A 23,967-nucleotide genomic window follows, 5' to 3' on the forward strand; every position below is an offset into this window, starting at 1 on the left:
AGAAGAAGTGTTTTTCTAGCTTTTATTCGACTAGAATAGATTTTGTTATTATTATTGAACCCACATCAATGAAAGTTTTTTTTTTCAAATGCATGTTCTATAAGACAGAAACAATTGTAAGTATTAACACAATGTACTATTATTACCTAAATATCGTTATTTATGATTATTTGTGTATCGTATATTTATAAAAACAATATCGAATGTTGCCTTTGGATTGGAAGCTTAAAACATTCTTGCAGTAAGAAAATACGCCTCTTCTTTGACAGGCGTTCCGTTCCATTCAGACAACTTATTAAGAAGGGTTTTTCAACATTAAAAAATAAACGTGTTATAATACTTATAATGGTGAAGAGGTAAGTAATAAAATATGAAATATGCATATTTTTCGTATTCTTACATTAACAGTAGGTTTTTATGTTGATTACGACGTTTAAATGAAACTAATATTAACACTCATCAATAAGTAGTCATGAATAGGAACAAGTAAAAATTTTAAAAAATTGGTAAAGTAAAAAGCACTAGTTCGCGAAAACCAACTTTCCGCACGCTAAACAGCCACGAAAAGTGGCACTTTTTGAGCAACTGTATTAAAAAAAACCTTTATTACTACGCAATAAGAGCGAACAAGGCGACGCGCGTCGGCAAGCGCCGGCCGATGCGAGCCAACCCGAATGACGACTTTTTCGCTCTTATTGCACAGACATAAAAGTACATTACTACAGAGGCCGTGAAGTAAGGGGTTGCCGGCCGAACGTAGTGAGGCCGGATAGTTATGAGGCCGCCAACCCCTTTACACGCCGAGGTTTTTTTTTTATACTACGTCGGTGGCAAACAAGCATACGGCCCGCCTGATGTTAAGCAGTCTCCGTAGCCTATGTACGCCTGCATTTGAGTTACATGCGCGTTGCCGACCCTAACACTCCTCTCCCTCGAGCTCTGGCAACCTTACTCACCGGCAGGAACACAAGTAGCAGTTTCACGCCGAGGTATGTATAGTGCTTTTCTCAAACATGCAATGAAATAATAATACAAACATGATGATGATGATTGTTTCATGTCGTAATGTGATAGGTTATTCAGTGCGTGGAGTATCGAGGAGGAACAAAAATTTGATTATTTTTGCGCTACGAGGCATGGTTTAGGAGATACAGCTCTATAAAGATTTTTTTGTTTTGTTTTTTAAATATAAATCAAGGGTCACCTAGAGGAACGAAAATTTTATTATTTTTGCGCTACTACGCATGGTTTAGGAGATACAGCCCTATGAAGATTTTTTTTCTTTTTTTTTTCTCTTTTGATTTTCATTGTGTTTTTGAGGTTTTATAAAGGGGATTTTTGCGCTACGACGCATGGATTAGGAGATACCCCTATAAAGTTTTTTTTGTTTTTTTTTTGGTTTTTTTTTTAAATATAAATTAAGGTTCTCCTAGACGGGAACGAAAATTTTATTATTTTTGTGCTACGACGCATGGGTTAAGAGATACAGCCCTATAAAGATTTTTTTTCCGTTTTTGATTTTCATTGTGTTTTTTGTATATTACTTTGGGGTTTCATAAAGGGGAACGAACATTTTATTATTTTTGCGCTACGACTACGACGCATGGTTTAGGAGATACAGCCCTAAAAAGTTTTTTTTTTGTTTTTTTGGGTTTTCTTTTTCAAATATAATTTAAGGTTCACCTAGACGGGAACGAAAATTTTATTATTTTTGCGCTACGACGCATGGTTTAAGAGATACAGCCCTAAAAAGATTTTTTTTTGGGTTTTCTATTTCAAATATAAATTAAGGGTCACCTAGAGGGGAACGAAACTTTGATTATTTTTGCGCTACGACGCATGGTTTAGGAGATACAGCCCTATAAAGTTTTTTTTTGTTTTTTTTAGCATGTTTAACCGTTTATAAATATAGTAGCAGTTTTTTTTTTATGCAAGTACAGAGAGGGTGGTCGTTGGCTGTATGTAATATTTCCTCTGTCAGTCTAATCCTATTGAGCAAATTTAAACAGTTAGAGCAACGGACAATAATGTACGTTTCATACTAACTCCCTACATTACTTCTTAGCCTAGGTCAAGAAGTAATGTAAGGAGCCATAAATGAGCAACTTCATGTCTTCATTTCGTGACATTAACATTAACGCATACATTTTGGAGTATGTTTGAGAATAGTTATTTACGATACAAGTGCGAAAAAGAGGAAATTCGAAACGTGTGGCGATAAATTAAAACACGACCGCAGGGAGTGTTTTAAATAGACACGAGTTGCGAATTACCTATTCGCACGTGTATCGTACAACGTTTTACAGTGCATATGGCCCTTTAAACTTTCGACATATGCACGAAAAGTGCTATTTGACGCACTAGTGCGAGAAAGTAGCACCATATGTACTGTAAGGCTTTTCAACACACTTGCTCAAAATGACGTTTTTATTCCACCGATTTTTGGCTCATAATCCTAGATATTAAACACGCGTGCTCTTTCAGTGTATTATTCCACTCGTGCTTTTTCATTATATTATCCGACTGAGTTAAGAAGGAAACTGATTGCTAATAATATGCATGGAAAGGGAGCCTTCTTTAATTGGTCGGACTGGCGGGCACGGGCGCGCCCGACCGCCTGCGCGGCGCGCGGCCCGGCCGGGGCGAGCGAGGGCCGGCCGGCAGTACAAGTATGACAGATGAAACACACAATACTAACTGTTTTAACTATTAAAATTTGATTAATATGAAAGTTTTTTTTTCTCGCAAGTGTGTTGAAAAACGTCGTATGAAACGCGTGTGCATTGGTCATTACACACATCGGCTTTCTTATTGCGCGCTCGCTTACAGCTCGCGCGCACAATATCGCCTCGTGTGTAATGGCCAACTTAGCACACTTGTATCATAATGTACTATTTGCTATCGGCTTTTGCCGAATCCGCGTCGATATGTGTAGAGAGACCCTTAGTGATGATTTTAAATGATAAATATTTAATAACGTTCATTTAAATATGAATCGCAATATTTTACAGTAAGTATTTTCCTTGCATTGGTGTGGTGAAAAAAATTGTGTTTTACTTGAGAGCAATAGCTATTTATGCAACAAGTGCGGAAATCATCTTTACGCACGTGTATCATCACTGTTTTACTATGCATTGTGCGAGTAAATAAAAAACCATCATGGCAAATAAGTTTAATTATTAAAAAAATGAAAACAAAAATCACTAGTGCGGAAAAGTGCTCTTTTCCGCACTAGTGCGAGATAGTAGCACCATATGTACTGTAAAAAAAATTTGAAAACTAAAAGCACTAGTGCGGAAAAGTAGTACTTTTCGCATGATATGGCTCCGTAGGAAACGCACTTTTCGAGCACATGCATTGTAAAGTTTGTTTAACCCTCGTGCCTTGTAACCCTCGCATCGATAAGACTCCATTTTTCGAATCACTCGCTACGCTCGTGGTTCAGTTTTGGTATCTTTCGCTTGCTCCAGTATCAATGTTAGCACGAGGGGTTAAACAACAACTTTGCCCCCTTAACAAACAATAGTTATTTACGATACATGTGCGGAAAAGAGGAAATTCGAAACGAGTGGCGATAAATTAAAACACGACCGTAGGGAGTGTTTTAAATCGACACGAGTTGCGAATTACCTATTCGCACGTATATCGTACAACGTTTTACAGTACATATGGCCCTTTAAACTTTCGACATATGCACGAAAAGTGCTCTTTACGCACTAGTGCGAGAAAGTAGCACCATATGTACTGTAAATAACTATTAAGCCATAAAGTTTGTCACAATCTTTCAACATACCATTTTCCATATCGTTTTGAACAGTTGCAATGAATCGGCGGTTGTCCCTCCATCGAGCCAAACATCGTTCTCCTACAGCAAAGGTCACTTTCATTCTGTCTTCTGCTTTAGGTTCCGTAAGCGCTTCTGAAACGGGTGTATGCGGAGGCGATGTTGGCTTTGTTACTATACCGCTTATAGGTCTTAATCTTGGACTGTTTATGCTTATCCATTCATTGTGCCTAAAAAATTTTGTTATTTTATATATGATTGTCTTAAGAGTCCCCGGCAAGCTCGGCCGAATTTCACCATTCCATACAAACGGAGTTTCGTTCTCATTTTAAAACTGCGTGTTCCATTGTAATTTAACTTTGCACGTACAATGACATGAGGTATATCTAGGTCTGTGATTAGTTTATATAGCTCCAGTTTATAAAACAAACAAAATAAAGTTTTGTATGAAAAACTTAAATCCCACCAAAAACATTACATGTAAAAAGATGCAACTCTCGCAACGCACTTCTTTACTATGGTACACTTTTATGGTAAACTTTTTTAACTATGGTATCTGAAGCTACAGTACCGGCCAATAATATATCACCTCCCATGTTTTACGGTATAACTTTTTTTAATATTTATGAGTGACTTCCACCTCACTGCTTTAGGTAGTCTAGTAGTATTCCTTTGTACGAGCCATGAGAAAAATTAAAATAAATAAATAAATATATATTATAGGGCCATTATTACACAAATTGACTAAGTCCCACGGTAAGCTCAAGGAGGCTTGTGTTGTGTTGTGTTGTGGGTACTCAGACAACGATATATATAATACTTATACAAATACTTAAATACATATAAAACATCCATGACCAAATATCTGTGCTCATCACACAAATAAATGCCCTTACCGGGATCTGAACCCAGGACCATCGGCTTCACAGGCAGGGTCACTACCCACTAGGCCAGACCGGTCGTCGAATTGGTCTCATGTAATGGTTTTTTCATAGAGATTTTTTTAATGTATTGTCAACTTCATTTTTTTATTAGAGGTTTTTTAGTAATATGCTGAGTATCCTATCGTAATTCACAGTATTTCATTGCAGTATTCATCATATATTTGTATAAAATGTCTAGTAAAATATGCAATCTACAAACTAACCTATATTGTTTACTCTATACAAGCTCATAGAAAACACTCAAATGTGATATATTATTGGCCGGTACTGTCCATAAACTAATAACAGACATAGATATACCTTATCCTATTGTTAGTACATAATTTCAGAGCAAACTAGCTACTCGTTTTAAAATGAGAGCGTAACTACGTTTGTATGGAGAACAGAGCTTGCCGGGGACCCTTATGTATCTTATCCTAACAATGATCTTGGTATAAAAAAACCGGCCAAGTGCGAGTCGGACTCGCGCACGAATGGTTCCGTACCATTACAGAAAAAAAACAGCATAAAAATCACGTTTGTTGTATGGGAGCCCCATTTACATATTAATATTATTCTGTTTTTAGTATTTGTTGTTATAGCGGCAACAGAAATACATCATCTGTGAAAATTTCAACTGTCTAGCTATCACGATTCATGAGATACAGCCTGGTGACAGACAGACGGACAGACGGACGGACAGACGGACAGCGGAGTCTTAGTAATAGGGTCCCGTTTTTCCCGTTTGTCCCGGCCGTACCCTAAAAACAACATACTAGTATTTCTTTCTTGACAAAAAGTGGAATTATCGCAAATTAACATAGCTTGACATGACAATCTAAAGAGGAAGGCAATCAAGATTAGTGTTGTAGGATTGTTTTAACGAAAGCCCTACTTAAAAAGGAGTTTGCACTTGACCACTACCAGCCTTATACACCTAGCCTTATACTGAATACCTACACTGAATTTGCCGGCCACACAAAACTAATAACAACAGCAGCAGACCTTATATCAAGTCAGTGGGAATTTTAGTGAGCAATTAATGTTTATAAAAATTAATTAAAACTGTAATAAAAACCTACAATTGTAATGTAAAATAATTTCGTCTGCAAAATGTACTAATTCAATTCATCCCTTATTACATATGTTAAAAAACCAATACAGATAAGTTACTAACATTTTTGGTTGTTTGTCATATTGTACCAAGACTTCCATTTCTTCGCAGTCCACTTCTACTATCTGAGCAGGATGCCACAGCTCACAGAAATCTTTCGCTTCTACTTTTGATCCAATCGCCAGAGAAACGCTAGAGTTGGCTATAATAAAACAATAAGTTACACCATATCAATGTCTGTACAATTTATAAAATAAATATATTATCATTATAGGACTCATCACAAGAGATTAAGTCACACAATACTTTTAGGCCAAGCAATAAGAAGGTATAGAGGGAAATGCAAGGAACACAATTTTTAACTTCGTAGCTTTGTTTGGACTAGTTAGGAGATGAACATATCAAAAGTCCCCGGCCGTAACCCTGGTGCTGGGGGGGAGAGAGGGGTTTGAAGGTTCCATTTTTCGGTTTTTCGATTATATCTCGGAAACTATGCGTCTGAGCGACATGGCCACTTATACAAAATGAAAAGAGATTTAATTTGTTACAAGCTTTATTCAGTCAAGTTTATCGATATCTTGTATAGTTTTTGAGATATCCGCTCTTGAAGGTTTATTTAGGGCTCTCATTTTTATCTTGATTATCTACCGTTGACGACCGGTTTGGCCTAGTGGGTAGTGACCCTGCCTGTGAAGCCGATGGTCCTGGGTTCGAATCCCGGTAAGGGCATTTATTTGTGTGATGAGCACAGATATTTGTTCCTGAGTCATGGGTGTTTTCTATGTATTTAAGTATTTATATATTATATATATCGTTGTCTGAGTACCCATAACACAAGCCTCCTTGGGCTTACCGTGGGACTTAGTCAATCTGTGTAAGAATGTTCTATAATATTTATTTATTTATTTATCTACATCAGTAAACCCGGCCTGGGTTTGGTAACGTTTTCGTATAAATCGGGGGTGCTGAATTCATTTATGGTATCAATATTGACACCATTCCTAAGTAAAAACAAAATTTAAAAAATTGATTTTTGAAACGATCCCAAACCCGGCCTAGCAGCTTCACCGATGTAGATAATCAAGATAAAAATGAGAGCCCTAAATAAACCTTGAAGAGCGGATATCTCAAAAACTATACAAGATATCGAAAAACTTGTAACAAATTAAATCTCTTTTCATTTTGTATAAGTGGCCAAGTCGCTCAGACGCATAGTTTCCGAGATATAATCGAAAAACCGAAAAATGGAACCTTCAAACCCCCCTCCCTCCAGCACCAGGGTTACGGCCGGGGACTTTTGATACGTTCACCTCCCATTCCTCCTAACTAGTACAAACAAAGCTACGAAGTCAAAAATTGTGTTCCTAGCATTTCCCTCTATACCTTTTTTTGGGCATTTATTTCCTGGCCTATTTTTTTTTAGCATTAGAATATTGACGTGTCTTTTTATTTACTAAGCCTTTTGAAAAATAAGTCACAGCAAATAATGTACAATAGAATATCATTTATTCCAGTATAAGTACACAGTTATACAATACATACAGAGAAAGAAAAAAAGACTGAAAACTATATATGTAACAACTAGCTGTTGCCCGCGACTTCGTACGCGTGGATTTGTATGTTAGTGGTTATATATTTTAAATGAGCATAGAACATTATGCAGCAAAAGATATCATTAGGGAAGGTAAATCATTTGGTAATAATTATACAGCGCATGAAATTTGTCTTTCACACAGTACGAAGTTTCAAGCCCCTAACTGAAAAAAATTGTTCTCGATATAATCCCTCTCAACACTTAGATTTTTCAAGTCCACTATTTAAAAAAAATGTTCGCTCCCGCTGCAAACTTTATTCATACAAACATTTCAAACACGGTGCAATCAGTTATCGTCTATTTTAATATAATGCCCTTTTACCAAGTTTCATGTTCCTAGCTAAAACGAAAACTTGTACTACATATAAACTTACATCCCCTTTTTCTACTTATAAACTTACATCCCCTTAGGGGTAGAATTATTAAGAACGTTGAAATAACTTTTTCCGTTCACTAGCTCGGAAAGCCGTCTTTTATCCTTTAAAACAAGCGGGGAAAAACGCATTTTATCCACTAGTGGGGAAAGTAAATTGACCTTGGATGGGGCGTGTTTAAGTAGCTTGACAGATAACAAAACGTAAAACGCTCATAATAATGGTGCGTTCGATATTAATTATCATTAAATAAATGGTTTGAGAATCTAATAAAAAATACCAGATTTAGCTTTATTTAATGTTTTGAAATCATAAACCTTAAAATTCCATAATAAACGTTTGTTTTTTAATAATTATGTTAAATATAATTCTGAACGCACAAGTTAAGTCGATGCAATTTCAAAACGCATCATTGACATTTCATACGTCAGAAATGTCAACACATTGTCAACAAAAATTTTACTTAAAAACTTCTCACGTAAAAGTACAGAATTTCCAGAGTTTTTTGTTATAATATCGAACAAAAATGAGTGATTGCAGTTGATGAAGATGATCTAACGCCTGTGGATGTTGCACTTTCCTCGCTATAGTGAGGGGAAAAGTTTTGTGTTACACACGGGTGCAAATGTATTTTACTTCTCGTGTGTTAAAACACTCGCTACGCTCAGGATTCTATTTTAGAACCACTCGCTTCGCTCGTGGTTCAACTATAGAATCCTTTCGCTTGCTCGTATTTCAATTCCACACTCGCGGGTAAAATACAACTTTGCACCCTTGTATAACAAATAACTATTTTTGTAATATTATACAATGCCTTTCTAAGAAGTTTCAATAAGCATTTGTAATGGATTCAAACTTTCAACCCCTTTTTAACCCTTTTAGGGGATGAATATTTAAAAACGCTTAAATTACTTTTCTTGTATTCAAATAATATGCCTTTATACAAAGACTGAAGTCCTGTACTCAAAAAAAGGTTTGATCTCCATACAAATTTTCAACCTCTTTTTTTAACACCTTGGGGGATGAATTTTCAAAAACGCTACAATCAGTTTTCTACTCTATTAATGATATACCTTTTTACGAAGTTTCTAATTCCTAGGTTAAAATAAAATTTGAACCCTATACAAACTTTCAAACCCTTTTCAACCCCTTTAAGGGGTGAATTTTTAAAATCGCTAAAAATTACTTTTCTTCTATGCTAATAATATACCTTTATACAAAGAATCCAGTCCCGCACTCAATAAAATGTTTGATCTCCATACAAACTTTCAACCCCCTTTTCACCACCTGAGGGGATTAATTTTTTCAAAAACGCTGAAATCACTTTTCTTGTATTTTAATAATATGCCTTTATACGAAGTTTCAAGTCCCGCACTCAAAAAAAATTATGCGCTCCATACAAACTTTCAACCCCTTTATCGCCTTAGGGGATGAATTTTGAAAAACCCCTTCTTAGTGGATACTAACGCTATAAAAACTACCTATTGTGAAAAATTCAGCTCTCTAGGTCCAACGGTTGGGGCTGGGCGTTGATTTAAGTGAGTCAGTCAGTCAGGACTTTTACGTTTATATATATAGATTACATAGCATGATAGCATATATAATCGTTTATCTTATTTTGGTTTCATAAGTAATAGTTACTATTTTTTTAAAGCGTGTTTCAATAAAAAGACATGTCTAGAATGTTTACCCTTTTCTAATGCTAAAAAAACGGTATAGCCTGTTATTATAAAATATGGAAATGATCATAATAAATTGAAATATTTATAGTGGCCTAAAAAATTATAAATTGGCTGATGAGATTTGTTATGTTTAATTAACCTTGTTTATTTTCAGAATTAATCCTAAACTAACAATTGTATAATTCAGGTACTTACTACGAATTTGTGCTCTAATAGTCTCTGCTATTAGAGAACAAAATACTGACAGCAAGCAAAACTTGTATTTTAACTGCTCATCAGTAGACCTTATCTTTGCTATGTTTTGGCAAATATCAATCATTCATGCATTAAAATTATTGATGAAGATTAACAATGTCATAGAATAAGTTTTTGCATCAATTTTAGGTCAAACATAGATTTGACCCACACTAACATACATACTAACAGGGCAATTTAAATAAAAGCTTGTAAAAAATAGCAATTTAAAACACAATGACATACCTTTCTCAGAACTAAAACATTGTTTGGATAAAGCTCCAGAATGTTTCTTACTCATGGCCACTTCAGCATTATTAAGTATCATATCCATTACACTTGTTGCTATGGACAAAGATTCTTCACCATGTTCTCTATTTTCTTGTACTGTTTTGGTGTCTTTATCCAAGCAAATTGAATTGTTTATTTCACTACTTGAGTTATTGGTGGAAGTTAGTAGTTTCTGCAGTAAGTTGGATGGTTGACAGTCCTCATCTTTTGTATACCTATTTTTATTTTCTAACTCAGAGATGTTTAGCAACTTTTGACTACCATCTTGATTTTCTAACTTTTGTATTTTTCCTTTGCTCAGGTGTAAATCATCATTAGAATTCTTTGGACTTATATTTGTACTGTTTAATTCAATATCATTTTCATTATTTTGTTCACCTTGTTCATGCAGTTCTAAATTATCAGGCAACTCTTTATTGCCATCAATATTTACATTGGATTTGAATGTACATTCATTTGCATTGGTTATGATTTCATCTGAACTCTTTTTTTGTTTTATATTTATATGCATTTTTAGACAGTTTTGGCCCAAAGATAGTAAATGTGCTGCTGCTTGATTAGCAAGAGTTTCTTCATTCTCTAGGTTTAACAAGGAATCATTTGATGACGGGTTTGGAGATGCTGACATTGTTGTTTCTTCACTGTACACTGACTCAGAACCAATCTTATAGGTCTGTTGTTTCATCTCACAATCCTTTGCTGCAATACCACAATTATTGGACAATGTAAGGTGTAGTTCTAAATTTAAGCTGTTTTGATTATCTCCTTTATATGTATCTTTTATTATTTGCTTCACTACATCCTTGTCAGATGAACACCTTAAAAAAATGTCTTGCTCTTCCATATATTTTTTTATTGCATCAACATTTTCAGCTTCCGATTCCTTACTTGTATTGACAGTAGGGGTTACTCTATCCATTTCTATTACTTCTTTGTCAGATATCTTCATAAAAATATTTGATATGACTTTACAACTGAGACACAGGATCCAGGTTTAATATTCATTGAAAGTCTGTAATAAAGTTAGATAGTATTATTCTACAAAAAAAAAACATTAATAGTTGGATCAACACAATTTTTACATCATACATGTTAACAACGGATGATGTAAAAAAAATATTATCATAACCTTGTTGAGAAAAAAAGTCACTTATGAATCAGCCCTTACATAAATATAAAGTCAATTCGCTCAAGCAACTCCTTAATTTCTTGTTGACACATTTAGAAGCCAATCAATATATTACAAGGCCCAATAAGAAAAATCTACACAATATCATGGTATATGTATAGCATTGGCCAAGCTTGGACTAATAATAGTACATTACTACAGAGGCCGGGAAGGAAGGGGTTGCCGGCCGAATAGAATAGAATAGAATATACGGATAGTTATGAGGCCGACAACCCGTTTTCACGCCGATGTATGTATAGTGCTTTTCTCAAACCCGGCTACCATAGTCCTACCGCTCTAATGCCATAGAGCCCAAGTCAGGTTCAAAAAAAAAAGTTTTTTTCTAATAGGCGTATTGGCAAAATGTCATAAACGAACCAAAAAGCAAATATTGCTTATAGTTTTTTTTAATGCCTGAATGCCATGATGCTGTGCCACAATTACATGTGAAATAGAAATTAAAAAACAGCCACTTCCCGGCCTAGGCCTGCAACTTTGTATGAAATTTCATTACAGACCTCTCGTCTAGCCGCGCCTGAAACGTGATACTTCCCAGCCTAATATAAAGAACGTAATATCAATATTACATAGCATGTTTGAGAAAATTAAATTCTCTTTTTTTTTAATTTCCATTTCACATATATTTGTGACACAGCGTCATGGCATTCAGCCATAAAAAAAAACTATAACCAATATTTGCTTTTTGATTCGGAATGACATTCTGCCAATACGACTATAAAAAAAACAATAAACGATATTTGATATATTTTGCAGTTTTGTTTGTATAGAATTTCCAATAAAATCATAAATAAAACATTATTAACAAATTCCAATAATATTGAATTGCAAATTTATAGTTGGTAAACCAAATTGGCAGTAAATAAGAACAAAAAAACTATACTCATCCTTTTCTTTCGGGTGCTAGTACTAGTGTAAGATAAAGATAGTATGATTCTCTCTGTCTATGTTTGAAATAAGACAGTCCTTTGACAAACTATAATTACAAATACAGATTTAAAATATTTCATTTAAATATTAGCGGTAAAAATGTCTACTCAAACACGTGTAGGTATTTTTTAAATCTTTTTGGAGGTAAAGTTATACATTTTTCATTCTGTAATTCTATTTTATTGGATTTATTGTGCGTTGTTGATTGTGTTATTTAATATGAGTTTCGACGAAAATATTAAATGAATACCTGTTAATTATATTTCATGTTTAAGGCAACGATGTATGTGAAGCACAATATCTACTACTAACATGACATGATATTTTAATCTTGACATAATTATTTATAATGTATTTTAAATTTACTGAACATAATGATTTATTGTAATTTTAATAATGATTTATTGTAATTTTAATTCTAGACATAATTTGTTTTCATTATCAATTATGTGATGATAATAATTTATATTCTGATGTTTGACATGTAATATTTTAAGAATATTATGAATAAATGAGTATCAACATAAAAAAACTATGTAATCTTAGTTATGTGGCTAAAACTACAGTCAGACCGATGCAAAACGAAAAATTTACGATACATAAATATATCTTGAAAATTTGTGTAATAAATTTATAAACTACATGTGTAAAATATACGACACGTGTGATAAAGATAGGTGGTAGTTATATTTTGTGCCTCATTTACTTTTAGTTTCTTTAGAAATAAATTTTAATTTCGTGGAGATTTCTTTATTTATTTCATTGCATATATGTTTGAGAAAAGCACTATACATACATCGGCGTGGAAAGGGGTTGTTGGCCTCATAACTATATGCATTCGGCCGGCAACCCCTTACTTCCCAGCCTCTGTAGTAATGTACTATTTCTCAAAAATGGACGGCAAAGTCGAAGTCGCCGGTTAAAAGATAGGTCGCGAAGTGCGTAATTTATGGTCAGTCAAAATTATAAAAAGTTAAAAACATTGCAGTCTCGATTTCAGGACTGCAATGTTACATACAAATTCCATTATTTGTCGAGTTCCAAACTTTTTAAAAGTTGAAGTGGCCATATCAAATGAAGGCATAGCTCCATTTAACAGCCAAACAGATGATCAGTACCAATCAGTACTTATTATTATAATGTTGGTACCGCGACTATTTAGGTGTCTCAAATAGGTTGGCGTACTTTCAGCAGAAAAATACACTTCTATTTTTAATTAAAAAAATAAAACGGCGGCAAAACATATCTTTTTACTTTTTTCTGTGAAAATATATACATAAGAACGTTGCTTCTGTAAAATATTTCTATTATATTTGTATTTATTGCGCCATTTTTGAGAAAAGCACTATATATGACTCGGCTGGAAGGCTACTTGCTGGCTTCGGATTCAATTAAACATTAAACGGACTCCCAAGGTCGTCCGTTTAAAACGATTGCTCAATAGTACTCAAAGGTGTACACAAGTCATTCATTACACATGAACACTTCAGACTTCACACCCTTGTATGTAAAGTAAGTACTAGTACTACTAACCACAGATACAAACACTGGCTCAGCCCTGCAGTTTTTCATGATTGCAACTTAGTATGAATTGCTAGCATATAACTGCATGCACAAGCATGTTTAATACGTAAACAGTAAGTATATTCTCGAACATCAAATTGAAGAAATACATTTAAACAAGGATCTAATGAGGATTTTGACGAAATGTTGACATCCGCTTAGCCTGCTTAGCATACACTTTCGAGTAATAAACACAACAGATAGAATCCTTGAAATGAACAGTGAATTGCAGTAAGTCTAATGAATTAACTATAGTCATTGATTTACATATAACATAAAGTATCCTAATGCATTTTTTTAACCCATTCAGCGCCAGCGACTTAGCGTATGGGTCATTCTCAAACAGTTCCGCAGGGCCAGTTACTCACATGTGAGTCATGAATAAATTCTGTTTTAAAAGTAAACGAAACGTAATTTGACGTAATAACGTAAGTATCATATAAGCTAACAACCATTTCTATAAGGTATATTAGGATAAAAAAATATAAACACGTTTTTTGAAATGAAAACAGGGTCTTAAATATTCAAGTTTGGTTTACTATCAGTGCAATATAGTAAAAATACTAAAATTCTAGATACATACGCGTTGCAAGCAAACAGAAAAATCCATATTTCAAAGATACCAAAAATATATATATTTCAGAAGTTATTGCCATGGCTCAAGGTATGGGTCACCGTGGCCTGGCCCTACATGTAAAAACTACAGATGTTTCCGTAGCAGGCTAAAATAAACTTTATTGGCTGGTTTTAAACTTATTTCATGTTGAAGCTGTTTGATATTGTATCATTTTACAACCGATTACTGTTTGGATGATGGTAAGCAACATTTTGTAGGGACTAAACCGTAGTATAATAATATTTTGTTTTGTATGAGGGGTAAGGCAACGAGGATTTTCTCCCACTGTACTTTTATGTCATAATATTTGGTGATCGTTGTATTGTATCTTACTACTAACAATCATGTTAAGATTCTTCTTTTTCCGTTTCAATATAAAACAAGGCGGCTACAATAGTCACCACTAACTAATAGGTATTGTATTATCGTAATAGTGTGTGACAAATATTTACAAGCTTTTAAAACATCTTCGTGGTTTCTACGGCAGATTAGAAAGTAAGTACTATAATACATTCTAAGTGCTATATTGTTACTAATATTAATATAATGGCGTTTACCAAAACAAAGATAATGACCGACCAGGTGTAAGCTTATCGGACACACTTGGACAGTAAACAACTAAACAATGAATGCATCCGAGCGGCGGTATTATCTTTCATGTGGTATTTCTCACAAGAGTTCAAGAAGTAATTCACCCCATCCCCCCTATTACAGATGTATTTTGGAGTAACATGGGAAATATTATTTAGTCACGATTTATTCGTTGGCGACTTTATACTCCTCCTGTGCTGTTTAGTGATTGCTGACTATATTTTGTTTTCCACATGCAACTAATACTTATTTAGACAATTGTAACAACCCTTAAACGCAATTAGTTTGCGTTGTTTTATCACAGAGTTATCCGATTTACATATGTACCTATGCAAAATTTCATCTCAATCGAAAATGATTTGACCCAATAAACAACAACAACAAACACGGCAAGTTTTAAACGTCAAACTTCTATGAAATTATGACGTTTAACATTAACACTTGCACAGGCTGGGCTATCAAAATCGCTGCTAACTTAGCTTGGTTATTCCTACAAACTGCAATAATTATTTATTTTTTGATAGGCACAGAAAAAAGGTGGTTAGTAAAAATGTTGTATAATGTTGTTTAACTGGTCGGCTTCATAAGCGGCGATTTATTTACCGTTCGCGCCAGGCTCGAGACCCATAAGCTGAGTCATGCGTTTTAGCTAAAAACGGTTTGTATGGTACGCTCGGCGTTTCTTGGCCATGAATGGGTTAAATGTTCAGGTTACTGAAATAGGTAAAATTCAGCACTAGGCGCGAATACTTAATTTGTAGAATTCCTACCTAAGTCCAATGCTTTTATATACAGAAAAGTATGCGTTATAATCCGTCTTTCACCTAAAAACCAGCAAACTGACCAAAAAGAAAGTGACTTAAGAGAAGAACCAAAGCGAATAAATAGAAACAGCATGAAGGACTATTTGTCAAGACCGAGGACCGAACCAACAACCAAAACCACTCCAATAAACTAATTACCAACAACAACCGGAAAACCAACAATGTATTAACAAATATCTGTAGCAACTTCATTAAACGTCCCCCAAGCCGGCTGGTCACCGTGGGGGCAAGAGACCAAAACCCTCCAACTTTAAATAAATTATACACCAACAAAAACAAGAAACAACATCAAAAAGAAGATATAATACATATTGCAACCTACAACACGCTATCCTTAAGAACCAATGAGAGCCTAACGAAACTAATGTTGGCCTTAGAAAATATAAATTGGTCTATACTGGGCCTGAGCGAAGTCCGACGCCTAGGCGTGAGTATTGAGGACCATGGCCATTTTTTATTCCTTTATAAAGGAGAAACGCCAGGTCTTTATGGAACAGGATTCTTAATAAAAAATGAATTTAAACCATTGGCGTATCGGAGCGTAATACTTAATATAAAACTACCCCCGAAGAATGAAAAGTGGTCAATTATTCAAGTATATACCCCTACCGAACAATCCAGCAGAGCAGAAATCGACACCTTCTACTTCACGCTGCAACAGGCAATAAACAACCACTCGCACAACATGTAAGTAGTCATGGGTGATTTCAATGCAAGACCAGGGGCAAAAGGAGAAGGAGAACAAACAATTCTGGGCCCATATTGCTCAGGCAAAAGAACTTAAAAATACTAAATACTCTATACAGAAGACGGGAAAGCAACAGATGGACATGGATATTTCCTGACGGCCAGCACAAAAACGAGATAGATTTTATACTAACAAACAAAAGTAAACACTTTCGAGACTGCAGAGCTCTAAATAATATTAATTTTAACAGTAACCACATAATGATTAGAGCAAAATTACAAGTAAACACACTAAAAAGTAGTCCCTTTAAAGCAAAGCAAACTGACAGCGTAATACTAGAAAATACAGAACTACTAAAAGAAAAGCTAGAGTTCACTGAAAAACGAAGAATCTAGACATACAGAGTAAATACAACAAATTCCAAGAACTTCTCTACAGCAATAAAAAAGGTAAACTTGAGAACAACAACGACAGGCAAAAATGGATAACAAACGAGACTAAAGAACTGATAAGAAATAGAGCAGACCTTATATCTAACCCTGAAAAGACAAAAACTACAAGAAAAGAAATAGCCGAAATAAGTAAGAAAATTAAAACACAGATGAGAAAAGACCGTCAGAGATATAGACTGAGACAGCTGGAAATGTGCATACAAAGAACAGGAGGCACTAAAAAAGCAGCTAAAATACTTTGGGAAAAACGAGACTGGATACCAAACTTAATAAATAAAAATCGTAAATGCGAAAAGCGACGCCCAGAAATAATATCAATTGCCACTGAATTTTTCAAAGAATAATATTCAAGTGAAAATACTACACACACAACAACCCTATCAGGAGGCAGCGAAGTACCAGAAATACTATATGAAGAAATAGAAAAGGCTGTGAAAACTCAAAAAACAGAAAAAGCTTCAGGATTGGATGGCATAAGTAACGAGTTTCTCATCCTAAATAGAAATCACCTAATACCAATTCTGAAACACCTCTTCAATGAAATCTTACAAAACGAGATAATCCCTTGCCAATGGATAACATCATCTATAATACTTCTACACAAAAAAGGGGATAAAAATAACATCAACAATTATAGACCTATAAGCCTATCCTCGAATATATGTAAAATCTTCGCTAAAGTTATACTCCAAAGAATAACCAATAAGCTAGATGAAAATCAACCAAGAGAGCAAGCGGGCTTCAGGAACAGGAACTCGACTGTGGACCACATTCATGTCATCAAACAATTGTTCGAAAAAGGCAAGGAATATAACATAACATTCTACTGCTGCCTCGTGGATTACAGTAAAGCTTTCGATACAATAGAACCAAAAAAAACCTGGCAGGCACTCAAAAACCAAGGTATCGAAAATAAATACATCAGAATACTAAAAAAACATTAACAACAACAGCAAGGTCACAATAAAACTAGAGCAGGAAGGCAAAGAGATCAGAATAGAAAGAGGCGTACGTCAAGGGGACCCACTATCGCCGCAACTCTTCACATCCGTTCTAGAAGAAATCTTTCGTCAATTAGACTGGGAGAAATGTGGACTATCTATTAACAGAGAAAACCTTTCACATTTGAGATTTGCGGATGACCTGATAATACTCTTATCATCAAGTGAAGGATTGCAAACAATGCTGAATGACCTGGTTAGAGAAAGTGAGAAGGTGGGATTGGTTATGAACACACTAAAGACCAAGGCTATGACTAACAACAAGCAAGAACCTATTCTCATCAATAATAACCCAATCGAATATAATAATAATAAAAGACGTTTATTCAAGAAGTTGTAACATAGGTACATAATAAAAGTACACGATAATGCTTACAAACTAATTGAAAGGGAAGGTGGCTCAGCTGATGTCTGTGCCAAAAAGGCTTCGGGGCACAGCAGCCCCAAAGGTTTTCAGCAACGGACGCTGTTATTCTGCCACCGCCGTAATTGTATCTAGCTAAGGACAGTATAAACATTTACACTATTACATATAGGACATGATAGCAAAACCGAGCAATGCGCAGTGGATAAAAAAGTGCTAACTAAAGTGCTAAATTTAAATATCTATTGAGCAGGTCACTCAACCAAAAGTGTACGTTACTTCCTTTTGGAGGTCCAGTAAATAAGCCAATGAGTACACTGAATATGTCAATGAGTACATCTATTTAGGCCAGATAATCTCTCCGGTAGATCTAACCTCAAAAGAAATAGATAGACGTATTGGAAATGCTTGGAAGACATATTGGAGCCTAAAGGAAATAATGAAAAATAAAGATATCAATGTAACTATCAAGCGGAAATTCTTTGATACCAGCATACTTCCTGTACTCACTTATGGCTGCCAAACCTGGGCTCTCACTAAAACACACATTAGAAAGCTAGAAACTTGCCAAATCTCCATGGAGAGAAGTATGCTGGGGAAAAGACTATCGGATAAAATAAGAATAGAATCCATAAAGAAGCTCACCAAAACAAAAGATGTCACAAAAACAATAAAAAAGTTAAAATGGAAATGGTCAGGACATACAATTAGAAGCAAAGAAAAATGGTTGAAATCGATAATGAACTTGTTCACAGGCCAAAACAAAAGAAAAAGAGGTAGACCATTTAGGATGGGTGGTCGACATCAAAGCCAGAGCAGGAAGCACATGGACGAGAGTTGCTAAGGATAGAGAGGAATGGAGAAGGTTGGAGGAGGCCTTTTGCCAATAAGTGGTACACAGACAGCAATAAAATATGCAAGAACTGTAAAAATATGAAATTTACTTTACTGTCTGAAATAAAGGATAATATAATATAATATAATATAATGCGTTATAATATGAATAAAGTGGCAATTAAAAGATGATATGCAACAACCAACTGAACTCGCTTCCAGTGAAATGCGAGTACAAAATATCTACGGGCGGCATTTCATCCTGAAACAGTGATTGCACCACGATCGGAAATTATACAGAATAGAAGCACATCTGAGTGTACTCTACTTTTAAACAATATACTACATTATGAACATTACCGACTTACCTAATTAAAGAGAGACTGCATTTGAAACTTGTATTAAACGAGATTAAGATTAGTGGTTATCATTATCACGCCATTTCACGCATCTAAACAAAGAATTGGTGCGCCATTTTTCGTTTGATCGTTTCTGACACTAGTAGTACTAATGTTGCCAGCCCTATACTCAAGTTCAAGTAGACATACCAGCATGATTTACATGAATCTCGTTAAACGGGAATACGTGACGTAAATCGATTTTCTGTTCTCGTGGCCTTCGAGTCATCCTATTCCACTTTCATTTTGACGTTTATTTATTGTAATGTGTGCGAGTGCGAAACAAATGTGTGGGTTGGCTGAGCTGATGAGTGATGACCTTTATTTACATTAACGTCGAGGAAGAGAAAGTTAACGATATTTGAAGTCGAATAAAGGTTTTTACAGCTTGTTCTAAAGTATGGATCTAGCTAAAGCTCTGTTCAGTTCGCGTGACCATGATGGCTACGTCGGGCGTGAAGACCACGAAAGGAAAATCAGTTCGGCCCTAGCAGATGACGATCCAGAAGATGTAATCAATGCAATCCATGACTTAAATGTCGCTGAAGAGTTGTTTCCTATACCAGGAGCAGCTTTTTCTGCTCTTACACTCAGCATGGTACCTCAAGATATAATGGTTAAGTTAGCCCAACCGGAGTCAGAAGGCCACGGACATGGCCTGCCAAACTACAGATTTGATGAATTTGGCTTCTGCGTTGACGAGGAAGAAGAAATGGAACAAAATTCAAACAAAGTGCAGGCTAACACATTGGCCGAAGATGATCAACATCATCTGCAGTGGGAATTCTACAGCAAAGAAATTAGTTTCGCAGAAGGTGGCAAACTGGAAAAGACAGATAAATTACAGAGAATGGTCAAAGATGGGGTCCCTCACTCTCTCCGACCACAGGTTTGGATGAACTTATGTGGAGCTAACAAAAAACGATCTTCAACTGAAATTACTTACCATGAAATTGTAAGAGCATCAAGTGATGATGGATTAGTTACAAGTAAACAAATTGAAAAAGATTTGGTTCAAATCCTTCCTAATAATGTTTGTTTTTCCCACCCAACAAGTACCGGAGTGCCCAGATTACGCAGGATCCTTAGAGCCCTGGCTTGGCTTTATCCTGATATTGGGTATTGTCAGGGAACAGGTATGATTGCTGCTTCACTTCTACTACTAATGGAAGAAGAGGATGCTTTTTGGATCATGTGCACCACGGTGGAAGACCTCTTGCCAGCATCGTATTATTCTTCAACATTGATTGGCATACAGGCAGATCAAAAGGTGTTAAGAAGTCTTATTTCAACATACTTGCCGGGAATTGACCAAGTTTTGAATGGCCATGACATAGAACTTTCATTGATTACTATGCATTGGTTTTTAACATTATATGCTAATGTTGTCCATATGAAAATCTTATTAAGGATTTGGGATTTGTTTTTCCTTGATGGCTCAATTATACTCTTCAAAGTTACTTTGGCCATGTTAAAAATAAAAGAAAATAGATTTACTGAAATATCAAACTCTGCACAGATCTTTAACGCCCTATCAGACATACCAGGTGAAATTGATGATGTAGAAATGCTCATAAAAACAATAGATGAAGTATGTGGTGACACGTTGAGTTCAGCATTGATAGAGACACATCGCAGAAGACACTTGGCATATCTGATGGCAGACCAAGGAGCATTAGTGGGCAATCCCAGTGCAGTTCCTAACCTACCTAAACAACAGCTGCATAGGCGGCAAATTAAAAAAAGCAAATCTGTCATACAAACTATTTTGTTCGGAGATGACACCAATAATGAAGACGCCGTTTCTAAAAATGTGAAGCAAACTGAAATATTAGTTGACCTTCGTGAAGCAATCTTACAAGTTGCTCGTCATTTTTTAGCCTTAGAACCACAACTAGCATCTGAAATTCAACTGACGGCAGATTATACCATGCAAAGTCATGCAGCAGACCGAGAAAGATATGTAAATGTATCTAGAAGTAAAAGGCGAAGAGCTAAGGCTCTCTTAGATTTTGAAAGAAGAGATGGGGATGAGTTAGGATTCAGAAAAAATGATGTTATCGAAGTCATCAGCTCAAGAGATGAGCATTGTTGGATTGGTGAATTAAATGGTCTTCGAGGGTGGTTCCCAGCAAGGTTTGTTAAGCTACTGGATGAAAAAGGGGTGAAGTATAGCAGAGCAGGAGATGATTCTGTCACCGAAAAGGCAGCTCACTTGGTACGAGGAGTTTTGGCTCCTGCTTTTAAAAGAGTTCTTTTACATGGTATAAAGAGACCAAGTTTTCTAGATGGTCCCTGCCATCCCTGGTTATTTATTGAGGAAGCCTCATCTCGAGAGGTAGAAAAAGATTTTAATTCTGTTTACAGTAGGCTGGTCTTGTGTAAAACATATCGGCTAGATGAAGATGGCAAAGTTTTAACTCCAGAAGAATTACTTTATAGATGTGTTCAGGCCATCAATTTATCACATGACAATGCACATGCTCAGATGGATGTAAAATTACGTACATTGATTTGTATGGGATTGAATGAAGAAGCCTTGCATTTATGGCTTGAAATTCTGTGCTCGTGTGTTGATATTGTTCAGAAGTGGTACCATCCTTGGTCTTTCATTAACTCACCTGGTTGGGTACAGATAAAGTGTGAACTTCGAATATTATCACAATTTGGTTTTAACTTAAATCCAGACTGGGAATTGCCACTAAGAAAAGACACCCAAAATCAACCATTAAAAGAAGGTGTTCGAGATATGTTAGTGAAGCACCACTTATTTTCTTGGGATCTCTAATTGACTATTAAATATACTTATTTATGAAAAGGTACCTAAGCAAATCTTATATATATACAAAAAATTATCAGCTTTACATGTGTATTTTAAATAATATTTGAATATAATTTCTACTGATCTAAGTAGTAAAGTTAAATAAGTTAAATTTAAGTATAAATTTACATTGCCTCTATACTATGGTTAAATTTAATTGTTATCATGTAATAGTTTTAAAAGCAAAATATAAGAATAAATTATTATATGCACTGATTCGTTTGTTTTAATAAGGAATGAGGGGAACAACTATATTAATTTAAAGGAAGAGGAAAACAGAAACTCGTGTAATTTTTAGTTTATTAAATGCTATCCAGTCGTCCACGGCAAGGACATGTTATATAAATACATCGACGGTATAGGTTCTCTGGCAATGGCAAGCCAGAGGCACCATCACGAAAATCGAAATTTCTTTATCTAGGTACCTCTCTATTGCGAATTCAAGCGTTTTACCTTGGCCACATATACTCGACGAGTGGCATGGAAAATAGAGGGAAGTAGTGTGACCGCCATACTGCCCTGCATAAGTATGCAAGTCCCTCACTCCTTCCCATACCACTCGTCAAGTATGTGGACGGGGTAATAGATAGGTTGATAAAGAAATCTTGTTTCTCGCGGTAGGCCCTCAGAGGACCTACTTCAAAAATCGATGGTCTGTGCGGAAAGAGTCGTAGGATTTAAGGGCGTGCTGGTGCTATTTTACAAGCTTTTTATTAACTTGCAATGTACCTATGTAAGTAAGTATGTATGCGATGCTTCCATACGGTGTGGCCTGGAAATGAATCTAGACAAGACAATAGTTATGACCAACACAGATGTCAAGGCGAATATCACAAGTCGCTGATGTGTCCTTGAGCGTCTCTTTACCCGCACCCCGCTCACTGAGATCGTACGTGAATTTACCACAACGAGGTTCAAAGAATAAGCTACAGCCCAGAGGCAGAGGTTGGCGCTATACTCGTATTTGTGTATCTTTTGCAGATATTTTGTCGTTTGAGTATGAGTAGATCATGCGTTTAGTGGAGGTCGTAAATTATAATAAAAATATATTCCCTTACGCATTATACTTCGCAAGCCTCAATTAGTTAATTTGTGTTTTAACTGTTTCTTACAAATAAATACCTAAGTCAATTCGACTGATTAAAATTTATAGCTAGAGCTTGGTATGTACTAAATTGAGGCGTACAGTGTGTTTATTTTATAGTAATTTTTTTATCCGTAATAAATAAATATAAATAATGCCATTAATAGTTATTTATAAAATTAAGTACCTACTACCTAGTCTACCTACATATAAAATTTTGGGAAGTAGTGTTAAACTAGTATTATTTTTCGAAGTTCGAAGTTTTCTCAAACATTACGTGGGAATATCATTTGTGGGAAATTTATATTACAAGCGCGCCAAATCAGCGCTCTGCAGTTTTTTATTTTTTGGCCACAATAACTCCGATATAGTGGTTAACGGCTATGTATGATGAACCCCCGTGGACGTTAGCTGCCGCTCCGTTGGTGGGTTGAGGAATGGCAGCCAGCGAAACAAGCAAAAAAAATATTGTCATAGCCTCCCGCATGATACTTTGTCAGATGATAGTTTAGATGCTAATGTGAATAATAAAATCGTCAGCCGGTTGTATCTCGGTGGAAAGTCAGCTGGTCACATGAACATGTAAAAAAAAATCTTCAGTCATCGCATCCCATTTCAT

At 35.4% G+C, this 23,967-nt stretch overlaps 2 protein-coding genes across 2 annotated transcripts in view; one reads left to right on the top strand and one right to left on the bottom strand.

Annotated features, from left to right (window-relative positions):
- Nucleotides 1-19,526, bottom strand: part of LOC134754965 (uncharacterized) — a 93,887-nt gene extending 74,361 nt beyond the window's left edge. The window contains exons 1-4 of the mRNA XM_063691459.1: nt 19,414-19,526; nt 9,952-10,970; nt 5,885-6,023; nt 3,794-4,014 (exon numbers count right to left, since the gene is read on the bottom strand). Of these exons, the coding sequence (XP_063547529.1) occupies nt 3,794-4,014; nt 5,885-6,023; nt 9,952-10,945 (1,354 nt within the window). The 5' untranslated portion in view covers nt 10,946-10,970; nt 19,414-19,526. The remainder of the gene's footprint in view (nt 1-3,793; nt 4,015-5,884; nt 6,024-9,951; nt 10,971-19,413) is intronic.
- Nucleotides 19,527-19,703: 177 nt separating this feature from the next.
- On the top strand, nt 19,704-22,480 carry LOC134754702 (small G protein signaling modulator 3 homolog). Its single transcript, XM_063691037.1, has one exon. It carries the CDS (start codon nt 19,844-19,846, stop codon nt 22,229-22,231), a length of 2,388 nt encoding a protein of 795 aa, XP_063547107.1. The 5' UTR covers nt 19,704-19,843; the 3' UTR covers nt 22,232-22,480.
- Nucleotides 22,481-23,967: the final 1,487 nt, after the last annotated feature.

The sequence above is a fragment of the Cydia strobilella genome, chromosome Z (assembly GCF_947568885.1).
Source record: "Cydia strobilella chromosome Z, ilCydStro3.1, whole genome shotgun sequence".
Classification (NCBI taxonomy): Eukaryota; Metazoa; Arthropoda; class Insecta; order Lepidoptera; family Tortricidae; genus Cydia; species Cydia strobilella.

Coding starts and splice junctions, on each gene's coding strand:
- LOC134754702 (XM_063691037.1), top strand. CDS start 19,844: ATGGATCTAGCTAAAGCTCTGTTCAGTTCGCGTGACCATGATGGCTAC.